Source organism: Lynx rufus, unplaced genomic scaffold (genome assembly GCF_022079265.1).
Source record: "Lynx rufus isolate CCGP_SWC_20201006 ecotype Redwood Valley unplaced genomic scaffold, mLynRuf1.p SCAF_6, whole genome shotgun sequence".
Taxonomy (NCBI): Eukaryota; Metazoa; Chordata; class Mammalia; order Carnivora; family Felidae; genus Lynx; species Lynx rufus.
In genome coordinates, this window is record NW_025814878.1 from 71,463,551 (window position 1) to 71,489,441 (window position 25,891).

General features: G+C 36.0%; 1 protein-coding gene across 1 annotated transcript in view; it reads right to left on the reverse strand.

Annotated features, from left to right (window-relative positions):
* The window catches only part of DOP1A (DOP1 leucine zipper like protein A), a 112,903-nt gene that overhangs the window by 62,286 nt on the left and 24,726 nt on the right, over positions 1-25,891 (reverse strand). The window contains exons 2-6 of the mRNA XM_047101322.1: positions 19,031-19,221; positions 15,057-15,238; positions 7,184-7,354; positions 4,231-4,420; positions 1,802-1,900 (exon numbers count right to left, since the gene is read on the reverse strand). Coding sequence (XP_046957278.1) covers positions 1,802-1,900; positions 4,231-4,420; positions 7,184-7,354; positions 15,057-15,238; positions 19,031-19,168 — 780 coding nt within the window. The 5' untranslated portion in view covers positions 19,169-19,221. The remainder of the gene's footprint in view (positions 1-1,801; positions 1,901-4,230; positions 4,421-7,183; positions 7,355-15,056; positions 15,239-19,030; positions 19,222-25,891) is intronic.

Here is a 25,891-nt window from a genome sequence, read left to right on the forward strand (position 1 = left end):
CTGGAGCTCAAACCAAGAGTTGGACACTCAACCAACTGAGCCACCGAAGTGCCCTGGAAGTCACTTCTTGCTTACTGTTGACATCACCACATATTTCTAATATGGAAAACAATTCTCACTTAAAGGTATAAATGTTAGAGATTAGGGTCAACTTTCCATGAAGTAAGTAAAAAGAGTCTAATAACCTGTCAACTGCTGAAGCTCTTAACAGTAATCACTTATGGGACAAGGTAATAAAGGCTCTGTTAAGTTACAATTACAATCAGTATTTGCTTAAAATTATATGCAAGATATGGAAAGAGGAAAATGGAGAACAAAGATGACAACTTCACCCATACTCTCAGATAATCTAAAAACGTGGTATGGTAATAGGTGGAAAATACTGGCTCTGGGTAGGGTACATACTTAAACTTTAAACGTAGCTATTGTTTTTATAATACAAATTATAGAAGGGAAGGCTTGAGAAAATCTTCTTGGCTAGGAGGGATACAGAGGTGGTAGAGTAAGAAAGTACTGAAGGAAACTCAGCTAAACAAAAGGTTGAGAAACACTGGTCTAATGAGATTACAAATTAAGTTCTTCCCAGTTTAAGTCTACCATGACTTAATCCCTCACATTTTATTGAGTCACCTATCGTACACTGAAGGAGTAAAAAATGTTGAATGCCTGGAAGGGAAGAAAGACGGGGAAGGTTTAAGAGTAAAGGTCAATACATTTTTTTTTTCAATAAAGATCCAGATAATAGACATTTTAAGCTTTTGAGCCATATACGTTATTTTAGCATATTCAAATCAAACTCATTATTACCTTGTGAGCTGTATGCCCACCCCTATACTGGTAAGTTCAGACTACACTGATGTCCCAGCAGGTGTTTCTGTGAAAAGTCAGAGACAGAATAAAGGCTTCTGGTTTAAGGATGGAACATTTAAAAAAATTGAAACTGAGTATAGTTTGTCTCCCAATTAGGGGCAATATAGGCAATGAAGTATAAAATTCTCCAATTATTAACAACTCAATTTCAAACTGAATAAAGTAATAAAGAAAAAGCTGAGTATGATAAATCATAATGAAAATCCACCAGTTTATCTACTAAACACAGCTCTGACAAAACTCCCAAACAATAGTCTTTTCTGCTAATGACTTTTTAGAAATAAAGTTTTCCAAGGTAGAAATTCTTCATATCTTATTACTTTTGTTGTACCATTCTGAATGTTCACATATTGGTGCTCATAACTTTTCAAAGTTTAAAGCTCCAAAGAATTTAGACCATTTCTTTAAAAATGAGAACACTGATTCAGTTAAGTTCTACCAGTGAAACACTTCACTCATGATTTTTTAACTGCTCTCATTTGTAATAAAAGTACTAGAGAATGTCACAGTGACTGAATATTGGCTTTCCAACAGCCAACACTGCTAACGTTCTAACATATATCACCAAATCGCCAAACCAAGAAAAGGTAACATCATGACAGAGATAACAGCTAGGTGAACCTAGGTCTCAGAGACCTGCCTCACTCAGAGTTAGCAATGATTATCTTTTGTTTTTCATAGGTTACAACTTTTTTAAAAGGTATGAAATTTTAAAATTTCAATTTCCATGTTCTTATCCAAATCAATAAACCCTTTTTTCCCCCAAATTCCCAAAAATTCCACTCCTTGAAAAAGGAATTTGCTTTTTATGTATTATACTTACAAATTTATAAAAGAATTCAACCTAAATTCTACTAAAAAAATAACTACATGAGGAATCTAGGATTTTCCAAAGAATTCCTTATGTTAATAACATTATTAATGTTGTTACCTGACTCATGTGGAAGGGAAAACAGAAGAGTATGAGGTCCAGTGTGCTTCTCTGTACAAGTACACTTGAGTCCTGCACGGAAGTACTTACTGCTTCTACCTGAAATAAAAGAGCCTTTAACATCTCTTGTCTGTTACATTGGGAAATATTTACTGTGCAAATGGAATGGTTCATTTTTTCCAATAACTAAAAGTTTGCTTCTCAGTTTCTTATCACTAATTAAATGTATTTATATTATTTTGAATAAATAGGTAAATATATTATGAGGGCTTAAAAAAAAAATTAAGGCACACAAAAGAGTATACAGCAAAAAATTCTCTCCCATATCTATCTCCCAACCGACTTCTTTTCTACAATGCAACCAGTATGATTGGTGACTATTTTCTGAAATGTAAGTAAATAAAAACACACATGCATATATCCCAAACTTTGCTTTTCTCTTTTAACAATATATTTTGGAGATCTTTTCTTAACACTACATAAAGAGCTTCATTATTTTTTCATGGTCAAAGAAATACTCTATTTCATAGATGAATCCTAATTTTTTAATAGGCTCCTAATAATAGACACTAGTACTGTTGGTAAATATTTACTACTGTAAATAATGCTGCAATATATAATATACAGATGTACATTATAGGATAAATCCCTTAAAGTAGAATCTCTGGGTCTTGGGGATATGCATTTGCAACATAAATAGAATGCTTCCCATTAAGGTTATGTATATTTATATTCTCACCAGCTATGTGTGACAATTTATGTTTTTTCATGTTTACTCAAACCTTTTTTTTTTTTAATTTTTGCCAATCTGATGTATGACAATTGGTATCCTAGTGTAAATTTTTATTTCTATTATAAGTAATAGAGCATCTTTTCATATGTTTATTTGTATTTCTATTAGGTAAATTATCTGTTCAAATCCATTTTTCCACTTGATTGTTAACAGTTGCTTATTTATTTATAGTAGCTCCTTGAATAACAATGAAGTTAGTCCTTTGGCTGTGATATGTTACAAATAGTTTTTCAATTATGACATTTATTTTTTAAAGAAATAAAGTGACTTGTTTAAAATTTCCATTAACTCATTAAAAGGAAATGTTAACAATACATTTAAAAATCTGCATCAAAATGGTATAGTCATTTTATAAAACTCATTCATAAAAGAATTCAACCTAAATTCTATTAAAAAAATAACTACATGAGGAATCTAGGAATTATATCTTAATAAAGCTGTTATTTAAAAAAGTTAACATACCTTTACAATATGAAACATTTAGGAATCCTATTCCTAAATACTTTCCCAGGAAATAAAAACATATTTCTACACAAACAACTGTACGCAACTGTTTATAGCAGCTTTATTCATTACTGCCCAAACCAGAAACAAATGTTAACTGGTGAATGAATAAACAAACTGTGGTACATTCATACAATACAATACTACACAGCGATGTAAAGGAACTAACTACTGATATATACAAACACATGGATGAATCTCAAATGTTATACAAAGTGAAAGAAACCAGACTTAATGGCTGATATTGTATGATTCCATCTATGTAATGTTCTAGAAAAAGCACAACTATAGAAACAGAAACCAGACCAGTGTTTGCAAGGGCCTGGGAACACAGGGTAAGAGAAGTAACCACAAAGGGGCACAGAAGAACTTTGTGGGGTGATATAAATGTTCTTTATCTTGATTAGTGTATTGATTACCTGACTGTAGGTATTTGTCAAAACTCATACAACTGTTATTTTCAGTGTATGTTTATTACAGTTTAATAAATGTAACCAAAATCTGCATAAAAATCTCAGTCATTTCATAATCAGATGGGAGAAAAGTATGGGATGGTTAATCACAATTTTTAAAAAAACTTTTCAAAGTGCCTTTGAGGGTTTGTTGTTTACTCCTTGCTAGTTTTCAGAGATAGCACTACAGAGATAAAAGGTTTCCTTTTGTTCTTCAACTAGAAATTAAAAAGTTTAATCAATGTGATTTTTTTGGTATAGTTTTTCACCATCTACTTTGGTACTAGAGATCTTCTTGCAAAATTCCCATACAGAATCTAAAACCCATCTTTCCCATAATGAAAGCTATGATTGAAGAGAAGGTTCGCTTGGGTATAATTAATGTGGCTATATTAACAGTGGTCTGATCAGTTAGCAAGATGGTAATAAGGACCATTTATTTGCTTGAAATACAGATGGAGATAACATATAACCTACAATTCTTTTTCCATGAAAAGAAATTTTTGAAGATTTTAAAAAGAATAATTAGTGACTAATTTTGTCTTTAAGTTTCCTTGATGAAAAGTGTAAGTTCCGTGAAAATAGGAACTTCGTTTGTGGCACGATTCTCAATATCTGTCTGTAATAGTGTGCCTGGCTCTTGAGAAGTATGTTAAATGAGCAACCACATATAGACCTACCATTAGCTCAATATCACTGCCAATTATATAAAGTTGATCTTCCATGGAAAGCTTTCTGTTCAAATGGGCGAGAACGTATGTGATTCCTGGTAAACGCACAGCAGGACTGGTGAGAAGACTCCCCCAGAGGGCACTGTAGAACGCAGACTGGTCCACTGCAGCAGCAACCTTCTCCAGCAAAGTGTTTGTTCTGAGGTACAAAACAGAGTGGCTTAAGAAGAGAAGCATTTAGGGGGCACCTGGGTGGCTCAGCTAGTTAAGCATCGAACTCTTGACTTCAGCTCAGGTCATGATCTCATGGTTTGTGAGATCCAGTCCCATGCCCGGCTTTGCGCTGATAGTGCAGAGCTGCTTGGGATTCTTTCTCTCCCTCTCTCTCTCTCTCTGCTCCTCCCCAACTTGTGTTCTCTCCCTTTCTCCCAGAAATAAACATTAAAAAAAAAGAGAGAAGCATTTAGTTTCACAATGTTAAAAATAAATTCTTCTTTTCTGGAATGTATGAAAGCATTCACAGTATAGTTTACATGCTGTGCCCTGGAGACAAATGTGATAGACTGGGAGAAGCACATACTTTAGAGGATTGGATTTAAGTCCTGGCTCCCCCATTTACTAGCTGTAAGTTGGAGAAATCAGTTAATTTTTCCTCAGTTTCCTGATCTGTAAAATGAAGACAATGACAACAAAAAGAACACCCCAAGTCCTATCTACATTAGTGGGTTCTTAAACACCATATACATTCATATTTATTTTTAATTTTTATTTATGTTTGATTTTTATTTATTTTTAATTTAATTTTATTTCATTTTATCTTATTTGAGAGAGAGAAAGAGAGAATCTTAAGCAGGCTCCATGCTTAGTACAGAGCCTGACATGGTGCTCAATCCCATGACCCTGGGTGGGATCATGACCTGAGCCGAAATCAAGAGTCAGATGCTCAGACTGAGCCACGCAGGCATCCCAGACCACCATATACATTTTAGTTAACAGTAATCCTGTAGCAGAAAATATTTTCTCTTGGATTTCTATGAAATTCTTAAAGGACACTTTCCAAATGTTTCCTTTTCTTTGAAATCATATTATGCAACTCACAATAACTTTGAGAGTGTCTTGGGGATTCTAGCAGGGGAATGTAGCTACTCATATATCCTTGACCAAAGAACAGTACTCCTCTATCAGGGAAGGTCATCCCTTTCAACTAAGCACACAGCTTTGGGAGGGGCACACATGGAGTGGTGAGGGAACAGGGAGACACCTGCTTAGCAAGCCAGGTCAGCTAAATCAACCCTGGCGATCAAATCAATGGGGTGACAGATATCACAGCCAGATTGCCCTCACATCTTATAATTTACAAAACTTTAATGAATTATACCTATAACAAAATCAAAGATATATCATTGCTTTATTAAGGACTGCATTCAAAAATTACTTATGATTAGTTTCAAATATAGAATAATGTAATACATAAAAACTTATTACACTGTAGTAGAGTCAGAATCAAAAGAATCTGATGATGTGTTCTACTGTTTACTTGCTCTGTGACTTAACCTAACACTGTACTCCCTTCTGGCCTTAATATATCTATAGATTAAAAGAACACATTTATCAATCCCTTTATTATACTTTGTGTTGAAAAGCTACTAAAACATAATGCTATGGTCTGAATGTCTCCTCAAAAGGTCATATTAAAACCCTATCCTCCCAAAATGAGGGCATCAGGAGAAATGGAGCCTTCGGGAGATGCGTAAGTCATGAGTTCTTATGAAAGAAATACCACAGAACTCTGTAGCCCCTTCCACTATGTGAGGACACCAGCTACGAACAGGGAGAGGGCCCTCACCAGAATATGACCATGCCGGTACTCAGATAATGACTTCTAGTCTTTAGAACTCGGACAAATAAATTTGCTGTTCATTAGCTACCCAATCTGTGGAATTTTGTTACAGTAGCTCAAACTGACTAAAACACATTAACAAGACAAAACACAGACTATAGTCCTAAAAATCATTATTCACTGTTATATTTTTAATTGCAACTAGCAAACTTAAGTGCTTCCCTTAGAATACAACTAAGGGAACTAAATTATATTTTCTCAAAGTAGCTCAGGAGCGTAATCTAGTATTTTCAGGGTTAGAGTCTGACTATATTACAGAAACATATAAACCACCATAAAATAGAGTAACTGGTGAGTGCGCTAGAATAAATTAAATTTAAGTCATTAAGTGTACTCATAAAATTAAGTTTGGCCTTTTTTATGTTTGCTACCTCAACTCATAATTTCCTTTTTGGTGAGAATATCAGTAACAAGCTATTAAAGATAGTCAACACCATCATGTGCTGTCTACAGCTATAAACTTCCTAAGAAATAATAGGCTCCAAGATGCATTAATTCATTTTCTTTGAAAAATTAAAATATCAAGAGCATCATGTCAACAGCTAGTAAAACATCATTGTACTTGGTGTTAGGCTCTTTTCCATCACTAAGAATTTAAAAACTGTTAGCACATGGTTCAATTTCCCATTCTTTTATTAATTTAAATTCTTATATACTGTATTATTTTAAATTATGGGTCACAATTTTTCGAGCGACTTACATGTGCTAGGAACTGGATTGATTTCATTATTATAATAACAGAATGAAATAAGTGTTATGTGTGTTTTATAGATGAGGAAACATAAAAAACTTCAGACATGTTAAAAAAAACTTTCTTTTTAGCTAGGATTTGAACCCAGTCATCTATCTCCCAAGTCTGTGCTCTTAGCTATATTTTCAGTGCAATACACAAACTAGATATATTACAATAATTATTTTTTGCTACAGAAATCTTCACGTGATATATTCAAGGGTCTAGAATAATTAATTTTTGTGATGTTAAAACATTATTGATCCAAGGATACTTGGTGACAAATCCAGGCCTTTGATCACTTAGTGGCAACAACAGTAGCACCATTTCACCTCTCGTAGTACTCCGATCCTTCTTCTAAGCCAGGCAGAATACCAGTTAGCAATCCTTGTAGACCAGGCTTCAGTGTTTTACCCAAAGGCAGGTAATATATCTCATACAAACTTAGCAATGTTGGTTTCACAGACATGGCAGCATTTGCAAGAAGAGGAAATAATCCAGAACTGTTTAAAAACATAGAAATAAACGGGGGTAAGGAGAAGCACATTAACTACAAAATATTAATTCATATGCACATATGATGAGGGAGAGTGGGGCAAGCTGAGGGCAAAATACAGGCTGGCAGACCCTTTCCCCCAGGTAGAATATGTGTGATATTCCTTTAACACTCCTGGCTACCCAAGAACAAAGGAAAGGGTGCTTGCCATGGTGATGTGGGAAACTAAGGCTAATGAAACATTAAATCCCCTTATTGCCTACAGCCCATTGACAAATCCATGAAACAGGCAGTGTGACTTCCCTCTAGGAGCTCAGTTGCCTTTGCTTTGCTAGGGGGAAAAGAGAATCTTAGCTTAACATTAACCCAACCTCGAGGATCCTGTAAGCCTACTTTAACATATAAAAATCCCTCAGGAGCACCTGGGTGGCTCAGTTGGTTAAGTGTCCCACTTTGGCTCAGGTCATGATCTCATGGTTCATGAGATCGGGCCCCACGTCGGGCTCTATGCTGACAGCTCAGAGCCTGGAGCCTGCTTTGGATTCTGTGTCTCCTTCTCTTTCTGTTCCTCCCCTGCTCACTCTCTGTCTCTCTGTCTCTCTCTCTCTCTCTCAAAGAAATAAACATTAAAAAATTAAAAAAAAAAATTCCTTTGGAAACTTCCTTTATCTCAACTGCCCCAAGATATGTGCTCGCAATCATACCCCAAGCTTATGGCCTCCTGATATCCATCTGAAGGGTCTCATGACTGACATTTTATTAAATGGTAATAAATGGCATTTCCCTAGCAAAAGCTAGCCCCTCAAGGTCCTGGAGACCTTGCATCCAAAATACCTTCGAGACTTACTCTATCCCTGACCCCCCCCCCCCCCAACCTGAAGGTATATAATCAGTTATCCATCATGACCCAGTGCAGCTCTTCCTGCCCACGGGTCCCGTCCCCATGCTTTAATAAAATCGCCTTTTTGCACCAAAGATGTCTTTAAGAATTCTTTCTTGGCTGTTGGCTCTGGACCACGCCACCATCACCCCAAAATTTCATCACCTACATATGTATATAAACCTTAATTTATATTTTGATGAAATAATAAGTTATACCGATTGGCTCAAAATGATATCCTGCATATTGATGACTTCTACTTCCATTAAACCCAGATTTCTCACCTAAGTTTCAGACTCAAAAGCCAGTGGCTAGCTAGCTAGCTATTTCACAGTCTTCAAATGTCACAATTTTAAAATATGGCATCACCATCTGTCTGGGTGACCAAAAAGCTATAAATTTAAAAGTGATCCTTTACCCTTTAAAAAAAAAAATCTTCTCTAACTTATAATCAATCACCAAGTTTTCTCTCCAAGTCACTCTTCTATTTTTTAAATACTGTAAATTATCTCCATCTCTACCACACTTTTTCTTAGAAGACACCACCATTATATACAACTCAGTCATCATGACTTACCAAGTACTGCTTCAGTATTGCCCTGAAGCAGCTGTCCTCAGTAAAACTTTTCATTGGCTTCCTGTTGCCTTTAGGATACAGTCTAGTTTAACACAGTTTTAACATTTTGCTACTCCATATCTCTGTACAGCTCACATAAACTCACCCATTTTACTCCTGCACCCTCTGCTCCAGCTATACTGAAGAATTCCTTTCAGGTTTGTTTTAAATCCTTCCATGCTCTTTTTAGCATCCAGGCCTTTCCACAAGCTGTTCTGACAGGTTCAATTACTGCTCCCTTACTTCTGTCCTTTTTGTTGACTCCTAGACTTTCAGGAATTAGCCTAAGCCATTCCCTGGAGGAGAATGTCTCTTAATTAGACTAGGTTAGGCTCCCTATTTTCTATTCCCATAGTACCCAATACTTATTTATTCTAGTAAGTAATTCTGTTTTTATTAATTCTAATAAGTAATTCCATAAATATCAGAAAGCAAGGTACCATGACTATCTTGCTGTTTCTGTATCCTAAGTCCCTAGCACCAAGTCCTCTTGCACTTAGTGACTGCTTAACAAATGAATTAAGAATCTCTTGCTCCTAGTTTGTACAGTAAATAGGTCATCAAGAGAGAACTCCCTGAGTTTCCCACATTCCTGCCTCCAATTTTAGGCAGTCTGATTTAAATTTATAGTTGAAGCCTCCTCAAAGCTACCTTCCTCCATAAACTGCAGCGCCCAATGCCGGCCTTTGCCAGAATCCTGCTTCATCCATTTTCCTTTTCACACTTCTAACTTCTTTCTCTTTTTTAAAATATTTTATTTTTTAAGTAATCTCTACACCCAACACGGCACTCAAACTGACAACCCAGAGATCAAGAGTTGCATACTATGAGCTAACCAGGTGCCCCCTTTCTGATAACTTCTATCTATCTTCTTCCACTTACATCTTTGCCTTTCAACACAATTGTGGTTATCTGTGAGTCTAAAAAGAGAATAAATTACAACAACAAAATCCCAAATCCTTTATCTTCACTGAATTCTGGCTTGAACCTATCTTCCCATTTCAATTAAAAAAAAAAAAGTATGCATTTTCCTCTATTTATCACCTGTCATCTGATCTTTGATCAGGATAATTCTACCCCCTCTAATGAAACTATTCTCATTATCATCAGCAACGTCTATTAACTGCCAGATCCTATGGCCTATTTTCAGCCCTTTTACTATTTGCTTTGCCTGTAATATTTGATACTGTCACCCACAACTTTCTGTTGAAACTCTCTTCTCTTTTGGCTTCCACGTTAGCTATTTCCTGCTACATTTTCTATCTCTGACTCTTGTTCCCCTTCACTGACTAAATATTCACAGAATGGTCTTCCTTTTCCTTCCTTCTTATTTACAATGTACCTGGGTGATCTCATTATTCTCATGGCTTCAACTGCCACCTAAATGATCACCGCTCTAAAATCTCTCTCCAGCCTGAGGTCCAAATTTGTTTTACCAAAATTTTACATACTTTACTTTACATACACATTTAAGACTTTGTGGTACTCAAACTGCACATCTAGCCTTCTTAGTAACACGACCATGTACAGTATCATGTTTAAAAAAATAAGCCCAAAGAGGCAAGATGATTTTTTATCAAAATATCGTTTATACAAGTTTAAAAAGTCTTTGTATGTAATTATGCTAAACCATAAACCTTGAGATTAAAGAAATTACTTAATGAAAAATAAAAAGTCAAACATTAATATAAACTTTAGTTTTTAAATTAGGTATGCTTTTAACAACTATAGAATAGCAATATAATTTTACTCCATAATGTGTATGTGAGAATGTCTGCCATATTTAGAAATGGTTTTCTAAAAGTGGTATTCTAGAGATAATTTACTATTTTTACGTAACATACCAGTGACAAAATCAGATATATGGTAATTTATTTTTTATTTTTTTTAATGTTTATTTTTGAGAGAAAGAGAGAGAGAGGGAGAGACACCAGAGCATAAACAGGGAAGAGGCAGAGAGAGAGGGAGACACAGATTTGTAGCAGGCTCCAGGCTCTCAGCTGTCAGCACAGACTCTGACGCAGGGCTCGAACCCACTGTCTGTGAGATAATGACCTGAGCTGAAGTCAGACACTCAACCGAGTCACCCAGATGCTCCAGATATACTGCAATTTTGTAAAATAGCTATGTTTCTTAAGGTAAAATTTGTGTTATTTTAAAGTTGAAAAAGTAGCAGGCATGAATTATAAAAGAAAAATATTGCATTAAGGAAGGAAAATCCAGGGGCGCCTGGGTGGCTCAGTTGGTTAAGCATCCGACTTCAGCTCAGGTCATGATCTCACAGTCCGTGAGTTCGAGCCCTGCGTCGGGCTCTGTGCAACAGCTTGGAGCCTGGAGCCTACTTCAGATTCTGTGTCTCCCTCTCTCTCTGCCCCTCCCCTGCTCATGCTCTGTCTCTCTCTGTCTCAAAAATAAATAAAAACATTTAAAAAAATTAAAAATTTAAAAATTTTAAAAAAAAAGAAAAGAAAGGAAAATCTATCAGTTAATAGAGAATTACACACATTGATTCAGCAATTCTCAGCTTTTCTTTTTAAGCACTTTCTCTTTGGAATGTAGTATTTATTACTATTAAAAACCTGTTACTGACTTTAGATGGTATTTTTAAGACATCCATGCAGAATTTAAAGATAAAACATATATGCACAGTAAAGCAAATCAGCAAAGCTAAAAGTCTGCATTAAAAAAAAAACTAGAGTGATAAACCCATGACAAGACTGACCAAAGTAAAAAAAAAAAAAAAGAAATGAGGTCTGAGTTACCAATGTCAAGACTGAAAGAGGAAAACTAGATATATACATGCAAAAGAATGAAACTAGACCCCTATCCTGTGCCACACACAAAAGTTAACTTGAATTAGGGACTTAAATATAAGGCCAGAAACTATAAAATTCTTAGAAGGAAACATAGGGGGAAAGCTCCTTGATATTGGTCTTAGAAATGATATTTTGAATATGAAACCTAAAGCACAAGCAAAAAAAGCAAAAATAAACAACCAGGACTGCATCAAATGAAAAAGCTACTGCACAGTAAAAGATGATCAATAAAACAAAAAGTCAATCCATCGAATGAGAGAAAATATTTGTAAACCACATATCTAATAAAGAATTAACATCCAAAATTAATATAAGGGACTCACATAACTGGATAGCAAAAACACCTCCAATAATCGAATTAAAAAATGGGCAAAGGACCCGAACATTTTTCTAAAGAAGATACTGGAATGGCCAATAGGCACATGAAAATGTGCTCAAGATCATTAATCATCAGGGAAAAAGAAGTCAAAACCACAATGGGGTACCATCTTACAAATGTTAGACTATTATCAAAAGACAAGAAATAACAAATGCTGGAGAAGAAGTGGAGAAAATAGAATCATTGTACACTGTGGGAGGGAATGTAAACTGGTACAGCAATTATGGACAATAATATGGAGGTCCTTCAAAAAATTGAAAATAGAACTACAATATGATCTGGAAATCCCACTTCTGGCTATATGTCTGAAGGGAATGAAATCAGGATCTTGAAGAGATATCTGCATTCCCATGTTCACTGCAGCATTATTTCCAATAGCAAGACATGGAAACTTGTGTCCACTGACAGATGAATGGATAAAGTGTCACACATGATGATGCACGTGCACACGCTCATGTACACACACATGCACGTTCTCTCTCTCTCTCTCTCTCTCTCTGGAGTATAATTAATCATGGAAAAAAACAAATCTTGCCATTTGTGACAATATGGATGGATCTCTAGGGCATTATGCTAAGTGAAATAAGTCATACAGAGAAAGACAAATGCTGTATGGTCTCACTTAAATGTGGAATCTAAGAAAATCAAACTCATAAAAACAGAGAAGAGAATGGTGGTTGCCTAGCAGGTGGGGGGAGGAGAAATGAGTGAAGGTGGTCAAAGGTACAAGCTTCTAGTTATAAATAAGTTACAGGGATGTAATGTACAGATGGTGACTAGGGTTAACAATACTGTATTTGAAAGTCGCTAAAAGAGAATAGACCTTAAAAGTTCTCGTCATAAGAAAAAAAATCACAACTGAGGTTATGATGGGTGTGTTAACTAAACTTATGGTAATCATTTCACAGTATATACATATATCAAATAATATGTTGTATACCTTAAACTTAGTGTTGTAGTCAATTATATCTCAATAAGGTTAAGAAAAAATTTTACATCTATATGAAAAGAGAGAGAGAGAGAACGAACTAGTGACCTGGAAGCTAGGTAAGAGGAAAGTACCCTGAATGCAGCACAGACAAGATGTTTAAAAACAAGGAAGAGAGGATCAGAAATGGGAAAGTCAGAGTGAGAAGATCTAACACATGCTTACTCATAGTTCCAAAAAGGGGAGACAGAATAGATGGAATCAAGGCAATTTTAAGAGTTTCAGAATTGATAAAAGTCACTGATCCATAGATTTAAAAATCCCAATGAATCCCAACTGGGATAAATACAGATACCTCCCTCTAAATACATCACAGTAAAACCACTGAGTACTAATGATGAAGATGAAGAAAGTCTCTTATAGATAGGATAACTAGGCAAGTCTTCTCTGGGGATCTGGTATTTAATCAGTGATTTGGATTAGAGCATTACAGAGTGAGGGGAAAAAGAAAAAAATGAGGAACAATAAACAAAGAGACCTGTGTTACAGAATGGAGTAAATTGGGTAGAAAGTGGCAGGAGCTGGAGGTAATTGACAGGGGCAGGGCCAAAATATATAAAACTTTAGAAACATAGTAAGGGCTTTGATTTTGACTTTAAGTAACAGGAAGAAGTCAATGGAGGTTTTTAGCAGGGGAATGACATCTATTTAACGTATTAAAAAGTTTACTCTGGTACTGTATGGAGAAAAGGGTATAAAAGGGTAAGAACAAGATATTATGTGAATGTTAGAAGGCCAGTGACAAAGACCAAGCTAGAGATAAAGCTTACTTAGAATAGACGCTGCCAGTGAGGGTGGAAATAAGTAGATGTATTGGAACATCTATCAGAACAATAAGTAACAATTATTGAGTACTTCCTATATGCTGCACATTGTTCTAAACACTTTATATATATTTACATTTTTAATTCTATTAACAATCCTGTGAAACTGGTAATCTTATTCTCATTTTGCAAATGAGAATACACACAGAGAGATGAAGAAAATGATCCAAGATCACAGAGCTGGTTAGTGGTAAAGACAAACTATTTTGATTCCTCTGCTCCTGTGCTTCACCAATGAAACAGATCTCCTAGTGAGAGAATGTACATGGGAAGAAGAATATGGGCAAAGAAGTTATTAAGTGTAACCCTTGGATTTCAGGCTCATGTAAATGGATGGACAATGGTGCCATTTACTGAACTTCAGTGCACTGCAAAAGGCTGGGTTTATAGAAAATGAATTTAGTTTGGAAGAGGGTGAGCTTCAGCTGCTTTTAAAGAACCACAAAGATATGACAAGTAATCCAGAAGTTTAAAGCAGAAGCCAACACTGGTGATCCCAAGTTGGGAGTCGGCACTTAAAAGATAAACCGTGGGTGTGAATATGCCCACCCAACAAAAGAATATAAAGTGAAAACATAAGACTAAGCAAACTTTAAGAAATTTTGTATGTCCAGGGATGCCTAAGTGGCTCAGTCAGGTGTCTGACCTTGATTTTGGCTCAGGTCATGATCTCATGGTTTGTGAATTTGAGCCTTGCATGGGGCTCTGTGCTATCACAGCACAGAATCTGCTTGGGATTCTCTCTCTCCCTATCTCTCTACCCCTCCCCACCTGCTCGCTCTCCTCTCAAAGTAAATAAAACTTAAAAAAAAAAAATTCCTATGTTCATATCAAGATTGAGAAAGTAAACTGGAGAATGTAAACCAATAGAAAAAGGCTATTCCAGGTAAAGAATGGTCAACTACATTGAAAGCTGCTGAGAGATAAAGGTATCTTATTTTTTTCTCAGGGTAGTCCTTAAGTTTAAAAAGGCAGAAAGTACTGTAGTCTCAACAATTTTAAGTAAAAATCATAAATGACATAGAAAAAGAAAAAAATTTAACATTAAGGAATATCCTAAATTTTTCTGAAGCACTTAACTATCAAAATATTTGACATTGATACCTAAAAACTTCATTAAGGTGTTTTCAGTACTTTAGCTTTTACTGCACAAAGCATAACACAGTTAAAAATATATTTTATTTATACATAAAAAATTATTCTTACCTGTATAAAAAAAGATCTTTGGCAAGTCTCTTGGGTCCAATGATTTTAAAGATAATTTCATATGTTTCAAGTGCCTTTCGATGAACTCCACCTGGTAATGCTGGATGTAGGCATTGAGCTAGGCGTTTGCCTATAGTCAGCTTTTTGGGTACTACCTGGTACTTTGCATTATTTTGTAAAACCTTGAAGAAAACATTTTAATTCTGCTGAGAAAAACAAAAATCTTATATCTTTTATTTCCATTTCCTAGCACAGAATTTTCAAAAAATCCTTACAGGACTTCTTTACATTCTAAAAAGTTATAAAAGATGTCAAAGAACTCCTGTCTTAGTTACATCTATCAATATACACCATATTTAAAATTAAAACTGAGGATGCAAAAAAATTATTTTGTTAAAAAAAACCAAACCCACTCCACGTTAACAGAAATACCATTTTTATTAAAAAAATATCACAATATTTCGGGTGCCTGGGTGGCTCAGGTGGTTGAGCAACCAACTTCGGCTCAGGTCATGATCCCACAGCTCGTCAGTTTGAAACCCACGTGTGGCTCTGTGCTGACACCTTGGAGCCTGGAGCCTGCTTCGGATTCCGTGTCTCCCTCCCTCTCTGCCCCTAATCCACTCGCATTCTGTCTCTGTCTCTCTCAAAAATAAACAAACATTAAAAAAGAAAATTAAAAAAAAACACAGTATTTTGCCAACAAATTTATTCAGAAGAGAGGCAATGATTTTGATTTTTGCAAATCTTTAATGTCAATCTATTTTTGATACACTATTTCAAAGATATGAAGGAAACTGGACCTCAACATAAATATGTCGTTGAAAGAGGGAGAACCACTGCTTCGAGATATCATATGTCAGCAAGGAGTTCTAATGCTTACAAGAATCTACAAAAGATTATAACTACCCATTTGTTTTTACTAATTTCCCAGGTGGACCAATCACAACTGTGTTTATTCAAACATAACATTTATTTAGAGATAATGGTCAGGGTGGAATTTACAGAAGATCCTATTTTATAAACCACCCAAAGGAGATTAGTTATTTAAGTAACAAAAAAGAACTCATAAATTAATTCTTCAAAGTATTATAGTACAGTGCTGATAAAACATTACAGAATAAATGCACAATGAAAACAGGATAATATGCTAGAATTTGATTTAGAAGAAATATTAAAAAAAGTCCTTTATCTTACAAAATAAAGAACTGAAATTAAAATACATAAAATGATCTGTCAAAGGCAGTACAGTAGAAAATTCAGGACAAGATCTCCAGGTTTTTAACAAAAGTGAAGGCTCTGAGGTCCACTTAAATATAACATTTTCTTCATTTTTTTTTTTAAGTTTATTTATTTTGAGAAAGAGAGAGTGCAAACAGGAGAGAGCACAGGAAGAGGGAGAATCTCAAGCAGGCTCCATACAGCCAATGTGGAGCCCATGTGGGGCTCAAACTCACGAGACCATGTGATCACGACCTGAGCTGAAATCAAGAGTTGGATGCTTAACCGACTGGGCTACCCCTGTGCCCCTACATAAAACATTTTCAAAAGTCTTCCCACTACAGGTTTTTAATTTAGTTTTAAAATAGATGCAATGAAGGCAAATAAAGTTAAATCTAGAAATGAAAAGCAAATTAAGGGCAAAACACTGGCAAGAACACAGCTATGAAAAACATTTTTCAACTAGCTGCTTCCGTGTGTCCAAAGTTTTAATCTCAATTTTAAACACAGTAACCAAGAGTCAGTATTTACATATTTTAAATTTATTTATTTTTAGTAATCTTCACACGCAACATGGGGCTCAAACTCAAGGCCCTGAAATGAAATATGTTTTTCCAACTGGGTCAGCCAGACACCCCAATATTCACATATATCTTAAGGAAAGGTATAATTACTTCTGCAGAAGGAAATTTAACGATCTATAACATAAAATGCTTTAATAAAAAAACTGTGTTAATACGAAATAAAATTTTAAAAGAAAAGTAAAATATAGCATGATTTTTTTATAGCACCATTATCTAAAAGGATTTCTGAATTGGAAAACGTTCTTTTTAAAAGCAATTTTGAATTGAAAAAAATGTATAATGAGGTGAAAATGTAGTATATTAATAAATAACATTTTATATTAAAACATGTATTTAGACTATTTTCAACAAATTTATACTAAATACAATCCTTGCCTGTTCACAGCTTAAGTTTTCCCAATGACTTGCATATCCTCCTCTGTGTTATCTGGATACAATAAAATGTTTTCATAAATATTAAGTATAAAAACTACTTATGTACTTAATTAGGTCTATTAATTTCCACATTTAATAAATTGCTTTTAGGAGTGCCTGGCTGGCTCAGCTAGTGGAGCATGTGACTCTTGATCTGAGTGAGTTTGGGCCTCATGTTGGGTGTAGAGATTACTTAAAATATTTAGGGGCGCCTGGGTGCCTCAGTTGCTTGAGGGTCAGACTTCAGGTCATGATCTCGTGCTTCCTGAGTTCAAGCCCCACGTCAGGCTCTGTACTGATAGCTTGGAGCCTGGCGCCTGCTTCAGATTCTGTGTCTCCTTCTCTCTCTGCCCCTCCCCTACTCTCTCTCAAAAGTAAATGTTAAAAAGTAATAATAAAATAAAATCTTTAAAAAATTTAAAAAAAGTAAACTGTTTTTAAATATAACTCCTAGTAAGTCTTCAGAAAGAGATTCTTCAGAAGGAGACTGGGTGGCTCAGTCAGTTAAGCGTCTGACTTCAGCTCAGGTCATGATCTCACACTTCATGATTTCAAGCCCTGCATAGGGCTCTGCGCCAAAAGCTCAGAGCCTGCCTTGGATTCTGTGTCTCCCTCTTTTTCTGCCCCTCCCCTGCTCATGCTCTGTCTCTCTCTCTCTTAAAAATAAACACAGAAACGAAGAAAGAAAGAAAGAAAGAAAGAAAGAAAGAAAGAAAGAAAGAAAGAAAGAAAGAAAGAGACTCTTCAGAGCAAGAAAGAACCTAACTACCTTTAAGCATACTCATAATTTTGGATGCAATTTCTTGAGGATATTATAAAAAAAATCTGAGAATTTATCAAACCCATGTAACCCATGTTACAAGTTAACATGTCAAACAGAAGTTTGTGCATCTAATTTTAAGATAAATCCTTGGCACATTAAAAACGAAAGCTTTTCTGGAAGACATTAATTATCTATAGTATGTATGAGGTCAAGCAATAGTGTACTTGGAATGTATTTTAGGATAATTTCTTTCCTAATAATTGTATGTTAAGCTATTTGATGTTAAAAGTTACGGGGAGAGCTCTCATTTCTTATCATCTTCCCTACTGCATTTAATATTTAAAAACATTCCAATTCAGTAACAACTGCTAAAAAACAAAACAAAACAAAACAAAACAAAACTCCAAAAATTCCCCAAATCAAAACTATAAGTACGAGGTGAGCAAAGTTTGATCTAAGAAAACAAACAAAAAAAAGTGTAAAAATGTAAAGCTATGAATTGATCTGTAATGCCATCATAATAGTGGATTAAAACCAGACATGTTAAGAGGAAACATTCAAGGCCAACCCTCAAGGCCTAAGTGACTACTTATCACTTTCGTAAAAAAAAGTACTGAATATATCTAAGAATTGCCTGGATACAAAATTTTCCTTACTGCTACATAACATTTGTAAAGCACATTTCAAGTTACCACTTTCTACACCAGTTTCTAATTTTGTTGTCAGGAACTCCAGAACCATAACTTTGCTCAATTACAGAAGCTTGTTAGCCCTCAGAGTTATTAGCATGTTTGCTTCCTAGTCTCATGTTTTTAATGGTAATGTTGTTTTGGCCTCAAAATATGCCTGGCTGTTCAGGCATGCAATTCGTGAAGTAAAATAGCAGTACCAAAAGTAATTCTAAGCTTTAGTTATGTTTTTACAATTCTTTACTTCAAGCTTTAGAGAAGTCCAGTAAGTAGAAATTCAGATTTCTGAATTTCTGGACATACCTTATTAAGTTTTCCAAGTGCCGATATCAAATCTGCCCATTCACTGGAATATTCAAAATTCTTTAGTGCTTTGTCAATTGCGGCTACATAGTTTCTGTATTTGGAGTCACTCAGTAACTCCAGCTCTTCTGTGTTCATCCTCCCACAGCGTTCCACTAGAGACCAGTTCCAAAGTCATGTAAAATCATCACCTATAAAAAAGTTTGCAGAAGGAACCAAAGTTACAAAGTATTAAAATGAGTTCATATGCTCTTGCTATAAAACTATTGGCTAACTTAAAAATGTTTCTTGAGTGAGAAGTGGTCAAAACTGGTCAACTAGTACACAGAGTCATGAAGAATTCACGTGTTTCTTCCCACAAACTGGAAAATGGCTGTGAGAACAAAGGGATATAAAAGAATAGGAAATATTCTGGTACTTATTTCAGCTTAGAAATCATGTTATTTATCTCCTATTTTCTGATACAATATTTGTGATAGACATACTCTTTTGCCTTGTTTTGATACATAAATACATTAAGATTGGTTTGGATTTGATATATCAAGGACATGCAGTGAAAAAAAAAAAATGAAAAAAAAAAAAAAAAAAAAAAAAAGAATGACTTGGAGGGGCACCTGGCTGGCACAGTTGAAGAGTATGTGATTCTTGATCTCGGGGTTTTGAGTTTGAGCCCCACATTGGGTGTAGAGAGTCTTAAATAAAGCTTAAAAAAATATTTGGAGGTCATCTCATTTTATTAGACAATAAATGAGCATTTATAGTATAAAGGAACATCAACTATTCGGAATTTGACCTTACTTTTGATGAAACTTACAAATACACATGGTAATTTAAAACATGTTCATACATTCTTTGATACTGATTTTAAAAATGTGGTTCCAAATCCTCTAGCCCCTTGGGCTGGATTTTGTGACTCAATTCTGACAAAAATAGCAAGGCAGAAGTGATAATGTGTCATGGCTAAAACTAGGTTATAAAAGAACTTTAGCTTTCTCCCTTATCGTCTCTAAACTAAGATCATTAGGTCTGGGGAAAGCCAGTTGCCACCTTGTGAGAACACTTACACGAGCCCTATGGGGAGGTTCCAGTGGTAAAGAACTGCAGCTTTCTGCCAACAGTCATGTGAGTGAGTCGTTTTGGAAGCAGATCTCCCATTTCCAAGCAAACCTTCATTTGACTGCAGTACCAACCAACATACTGACTGTAACTTCATGAGAGGTCCTGACACAGAGCTACATAACCAAAGTCTCTCAAATTCATGACTTATAATAATCTTGCTGATTTAGGCCCCTGACTTGGGGGGTAATTTGTTATATAGCACTAGATAACTAATAGAGCAGTAGTAAGGATTTAAATGAGGCTCAACTAAATTTGGCCCAATGTGGCCTCTCCTCCACTATTTTTGTTACCCTGTCAGACTTTTAACTAACTCTGTACCTTTCTTTAGAGCTGGATTTATGGATGTGGAGGAGGATCTAAGAATGGGACTCAGAGTATCTCAACATGATTAAATGAAAGGTAAAAACAGTCTTTCCAACAAATGGTTTTGGGGTAACTGGATATCCACATGTAAAATAATGAAGTTGACTCCTTCCTGATATCAACACAAAAATCAACTCAAAATGGATGATAGCTCTAAATGTAACAGTTATAAAAGTCTTAGAATAAAGTACAGGAGTAAGTTTTTGTGGCCTAGGGCTAGGCAGTCTTCTTAGAAATAACATAAAAACATCACAAGCAACAACAAAATAAATTGGACTTCATCAAAATGAAAAACCTTTCTGCTTTAAAGGAATGGTCACAAAATGAAAAGAGAAGAGGACTTCCAGGGAAGATAGCAGAGTAGGATGACACTAAGCTCACCTTGCCCCATGGATACAGCCAGATGATAAACACATTAGTGTAAGTAACTAAAAAAAATGACCCAGAGACTGGAAGAACAAACTCTCCACAGCTAAATGTAAGGAAGAGGCCATATCAAAGAGAGTAGGAGGGTGGTGACAGATTAGGAGCTAAATAGACCCAAGGGACTTTCCACAGGAGGGAGGGAGGAACACCCCAGGCACAAGAGAGAAACAAACTTTCACACCAGGGAGACTGCACAGGGAAGATGAATCCCCAAATACTTGGCTTTCAAAACCAGAGGGGTCAAATTTTGTGAGTTCTTACAATCGCAGGCAGGACTTAAAAACCTGGAACTTTAGGGGGCACCTGGGTGGGTCAGTCGGTTAAGCGACTGACTTAGGCTCAGGTCATGATCTCAGTTTGTGAGTTTGAGCCCCACCTTGGGCTCTGTACTGACACTCAGAGCCTGAAGCCTGCTTTGAATTCTGTGTCTCCCTCTCTCTCTGCCCCTCCCCAACTTGTGCTCTAAAATAAATAAATGTAAAACACACACACACACACACACACACACACACACACACACACACCTGGAACTTTAAAAATCAGGTTTATGAGAGAGCAAGGAGGGCGAGAAGAAACTGAGTCCCAGCCTTAAAGAGACAACACAACAAATAGCTCCACCCAAGATACAGCAAAGCAGCAGCAATCTGTCAAAAGCCTGGGGTATCCAGGAGGGAGATTTGCTTACTAATCTCAGAGCATGTGCCACAGGGGCAGGGATCTTTGGGAGACTTCTCCAGGAACAAATGAGCTTTCTCTCCCTCACTCCGCAGCATAAACACATGGGACACCTGCAGCAACGAGCCAGGGCACCAACGCTTGCTACCTAACTTGTTCATAGTGCCCCCGCCCACTTGGTCTCTTGCAAACATGCCCCAAACAGCCAGAACTCTACTCGAGATCATCACCCATAGCAGACCTGGACAAACCTTGCTAACACTACCAGACCTGCCCCCATACACTTCTGTATATCAGCCTCTTCCAACCCACGTGCCTTAGTCCCCAGCAGCTGCAGGAACCCTCCTGTGGCTGACAACCTTGCTGGCACCAGATGCCCTGTCCTCACATTCTCCTACACCTCTGTGCTACTACATCTCTGGCAAATGTTCAAGTTAAGTTCAAGGTGGCCCCAGGCTGGCCGATTAGCAACACAAGGACCAAATCCTGCCCATAACAAGCAAAGAGAGTCATTGTAGACAAATGGACAGAAGGCAAAAGCTGCTCAGCTACAACAGCAGGGCACAGACAACGCACATAGGAGATACCCCTGAAGTGCCAGGTACTGGTCAGCAGGGGACAAAGCACTATAGGGCACTACATGCCCTCTTAATAGGCCACTACTTTCCAGAGCAGGAGATGTAGCTGACTTTCAAACATATGGAAACAGACACAGTTAAACAAATGGAAGAGACAGAGAATATATCCCAAATGAAACAGGACAAAAATCACAGTGAGAGCTAAACAATACAGAAATAAGTAATACAACTGATAAAGAATTTAAAGTAATGGTCATAGAGATACTCACTGGCCTTTTAAGAAAAGAGTGAAGGACCTCAGTGAGACTCTTAACAAAGAGAGAACATAACCAATTAATGATGAAGAACTGAATTACTGAAATTAAAAATACACTAGATAGAGGGTGCCTGGGTGGCTCAGCTGGTTAAGCATCTGACTCTTGATTTCAACTCAGGTCATGATCTCACGGTCATGTGATGGAGCCCCATGTCAGGTTCTGCACTGACAGCATGGAGCCTGCTTGGGATTCTCTCTCTCCCTCTCCTCCTGCCCCTCCCCCACTCATGCTGGCTCTGTGTCTCTTAAAATAAATAAGTAAACTAAAAAATTTTAACAATACACTAGGTGGAATAAATAGTAGACTAGAGGAAGCAGAAGAACGGATTGGTGATCTAGAGGACAGAGTAATGGAAAGCACTCAAGTTGAGCAAGAAAGAAGAAAAGACATAACAAAAAATGAAAATAGGCTTAGGTAAATTTAGCCATATCATCAACTGTAATAACATTTGCATTATAAGGATCCCAGAAGGAGGAGAGACAGAAAAGGGGACAGAAACCATATTTGAAGAAATAAGAGCTGAAAACTTCCTGAATCTGGTGAAGGAAACAGAAATCGAGATCCAGAGGCACAGAGAGCCTCTGACAAATCAACTCAAAGAGGTCCACACCAAGAATTAAATACACACACAGTAATTAAAATGGCAAAAAGTAGTGATAAAGAAGGAATTTTAAAAGTAGCAAGAGAAAACAGTTACATACAAGGGAAACCCCATAAGGCTACCACCGGATTTTTCAGCAGAAATTTTGCAGACCAGAAGGTGATGAGCATGACATACTCAAAGTGTTGAAAGAAGAAAACTGCAGCCAGGAATACTCTAGCAAGGCCATAATTTAGAATAGAAAGAGGGATGAAGAGTTTCCCAAACAGAAGTTAAAGGAATTCATAACCACTAAACCAGTCCTGTAAGAAATATTACAGGGGACACTTTGAGTGGAAAGGAAAGACCATAAGAGGGAATAAGTAGGAAAGAAAAAAGCAGTAAAAATAAGTATGTCAACAAAAATCAGTCAAGGGATTCACAAAATAAAAGCATATAAAGTAAGATGCCATATACCTAAAATATGAGGGGGAGAGGAATAAAGAATGGGTTTAAACTTAAGCCATCATCAATATAGACTGCTATATGTATAAGATGTTATATACAAACCTAATGGTAACCACAAAGCAAAAATTTGTAATAAATATGCAAAAAATAAAGAGAAAGGAATCCAAGTATATCAGAGTGAGCCAACAAACCATCAGATAAGAGAGCAATAGGAAGAAACAGAGAAGAACTACAAAAAAAAGTATGAAACAAGTAACAGAAGAGCAATAAGTACTTTTCTATCATTAATTACTTTGAATGTAAATAGACTAAATGCTCCAATAAAAGGATGACAGAATGGATAAAAAAGCAAGAACCATTTATAGACTGGCTACAAGAGATTCATTTCAGACCTAAAGACACATGCAGATTGAAAGTGACAGAACGGAAAAGCACTTATCATGCAAATGGAAACAAAAAGCAAGTAGAAATACTTACATCAAGCAAAATATCCTTTAAAGTTTTTATTTTTATTTATTTTGAAAAAGAGTGTGTGTATGAACAGGGGAAGGGCAGAGAGAAGGGGAGAATCCAAAGCAGGCTCTGTACTGTCAGTGTGGAGCCTGATGTGGGGACTCGAACTCACATGAGATCATGGCCTGAGCTGAAACCAAGAGTTGAATACTTAAACAACTCAGTCACCCATGTACCCCTGTACAAAACAGCCTTTAAGCAAAGACTGTAATAAGAGACAAAGAGAAGGAAGCATTAATTACATACATTAATAAAAGGAAAAATCCAACAAGAAAATATAACAATTACAAATATTATGCACCCAACATGAAAGCACCCAAATACATAAAGCAGGGAACTTTAACACCCCAATTACATCAATGGATAGATCACCCAAAAACAAAATAAACATGAAAACAGTGGTTTCAAAGGACACACTGGAGAAGATGGGTCTAATGGATATATTCAGAACATTCCACCCTAAAACACCAGAATACACATTCTTTTCAAGTATACATGGAACATTCTCCAAAAGAGATCACATATTAGGGCACAAAACAAGTCTCAATAAATTCAAAAACACTGATGTTATACCATGCATCCTTTCTGAGAAGAATGCTATTAAACTAGAAATCAATTCACAAGAAAAAATCTGGAAAGAACACAAACACATGGAGGTTAAATAACATGTTACTAAAAAATGAATGGAAAAAAAAATGAATGGAACAACCAAGAAATCAAAGAGAAAAATAAACAAAATACATGGAGACAAATGAAAATGAAAACACAACAGTCCAAAATCTTTGGGAAGCAACAAAAGTAGTTCTAGGAGGAAGTTTATAGCAATACAGATTTACCTGAAGAAATAATAAAAATCTCAAACAACCTAAACTTTCACCTAAAGGAGCCAGAAAAAGAAGAAAACCAAAACCCAAAACCAGTAGAAGAAAACAAACATTAGAACAGAAAAGAAATAAAAACTAAAAAACAAACAAACAAACAATAGAACAGATCAATGAGGGGCGCCTGGTTGGCTCAGTCGTTAAGCATCCGACTTCCACTCAGGTCATGATCTCACAGTTTGTGAGTTTGAGCCCCGTGTCAGGCGCTGCGCTGACAGCTCAGAGCCTGGAGCCTGCTTCAGATTCTGTGTCTCATTCTCTCTCTGTCCCTCCCCCACTTGTGCTCTGTCTCTGTCTCTCAAAAATAAATTTAAAAAGAAAAAAAATTAAAAAAAAAAAAAGAAAGAACAGATCAGTGAAACCAGGAGCTGGTTTTTGAAAAGATCGATGAAATCAACAAAACTTTAGCTAGACTCATTTAAAAAAAAAAAAAAAAAAGAATTCAAACAAAATCAGAAATGAAAGAGAAGTAACAATTGACACTATAGAATTACAAGGGATTATTGGAGATATTATAGCTTCACAAGTGAATTCTACCAAACATTTGGAAAAAGAGTTAAGTACCTATTCTTCTCAAACTATTCCAAAAAAATAAAGAAAAGCTTCCAATTCATTCTATTAGGCCAGCATTATCCTGATGCCAAAACCAGATAAAGACACTACAAAAAAAGAGAATTACAGGTCAGTATCTCTGATGAACACAGATGCAGAAATTATCAACAAAATATTCACAAATTGAATCCAATAATATACTTAAAAAGTTATTAACCATGATCAAGTGAAATTTATTGCAGGGATGCATGGGTGGCTCAATATTTGCATGGGTGGTTTATATCACATTAACGAGAGGAAGGAAAAACACCATAGATCATCAAAATAGATGCAGAAAAAGCATCTGACAAAGTACATCAATTCATGATAAGAATTCTCATGAAAGTAGA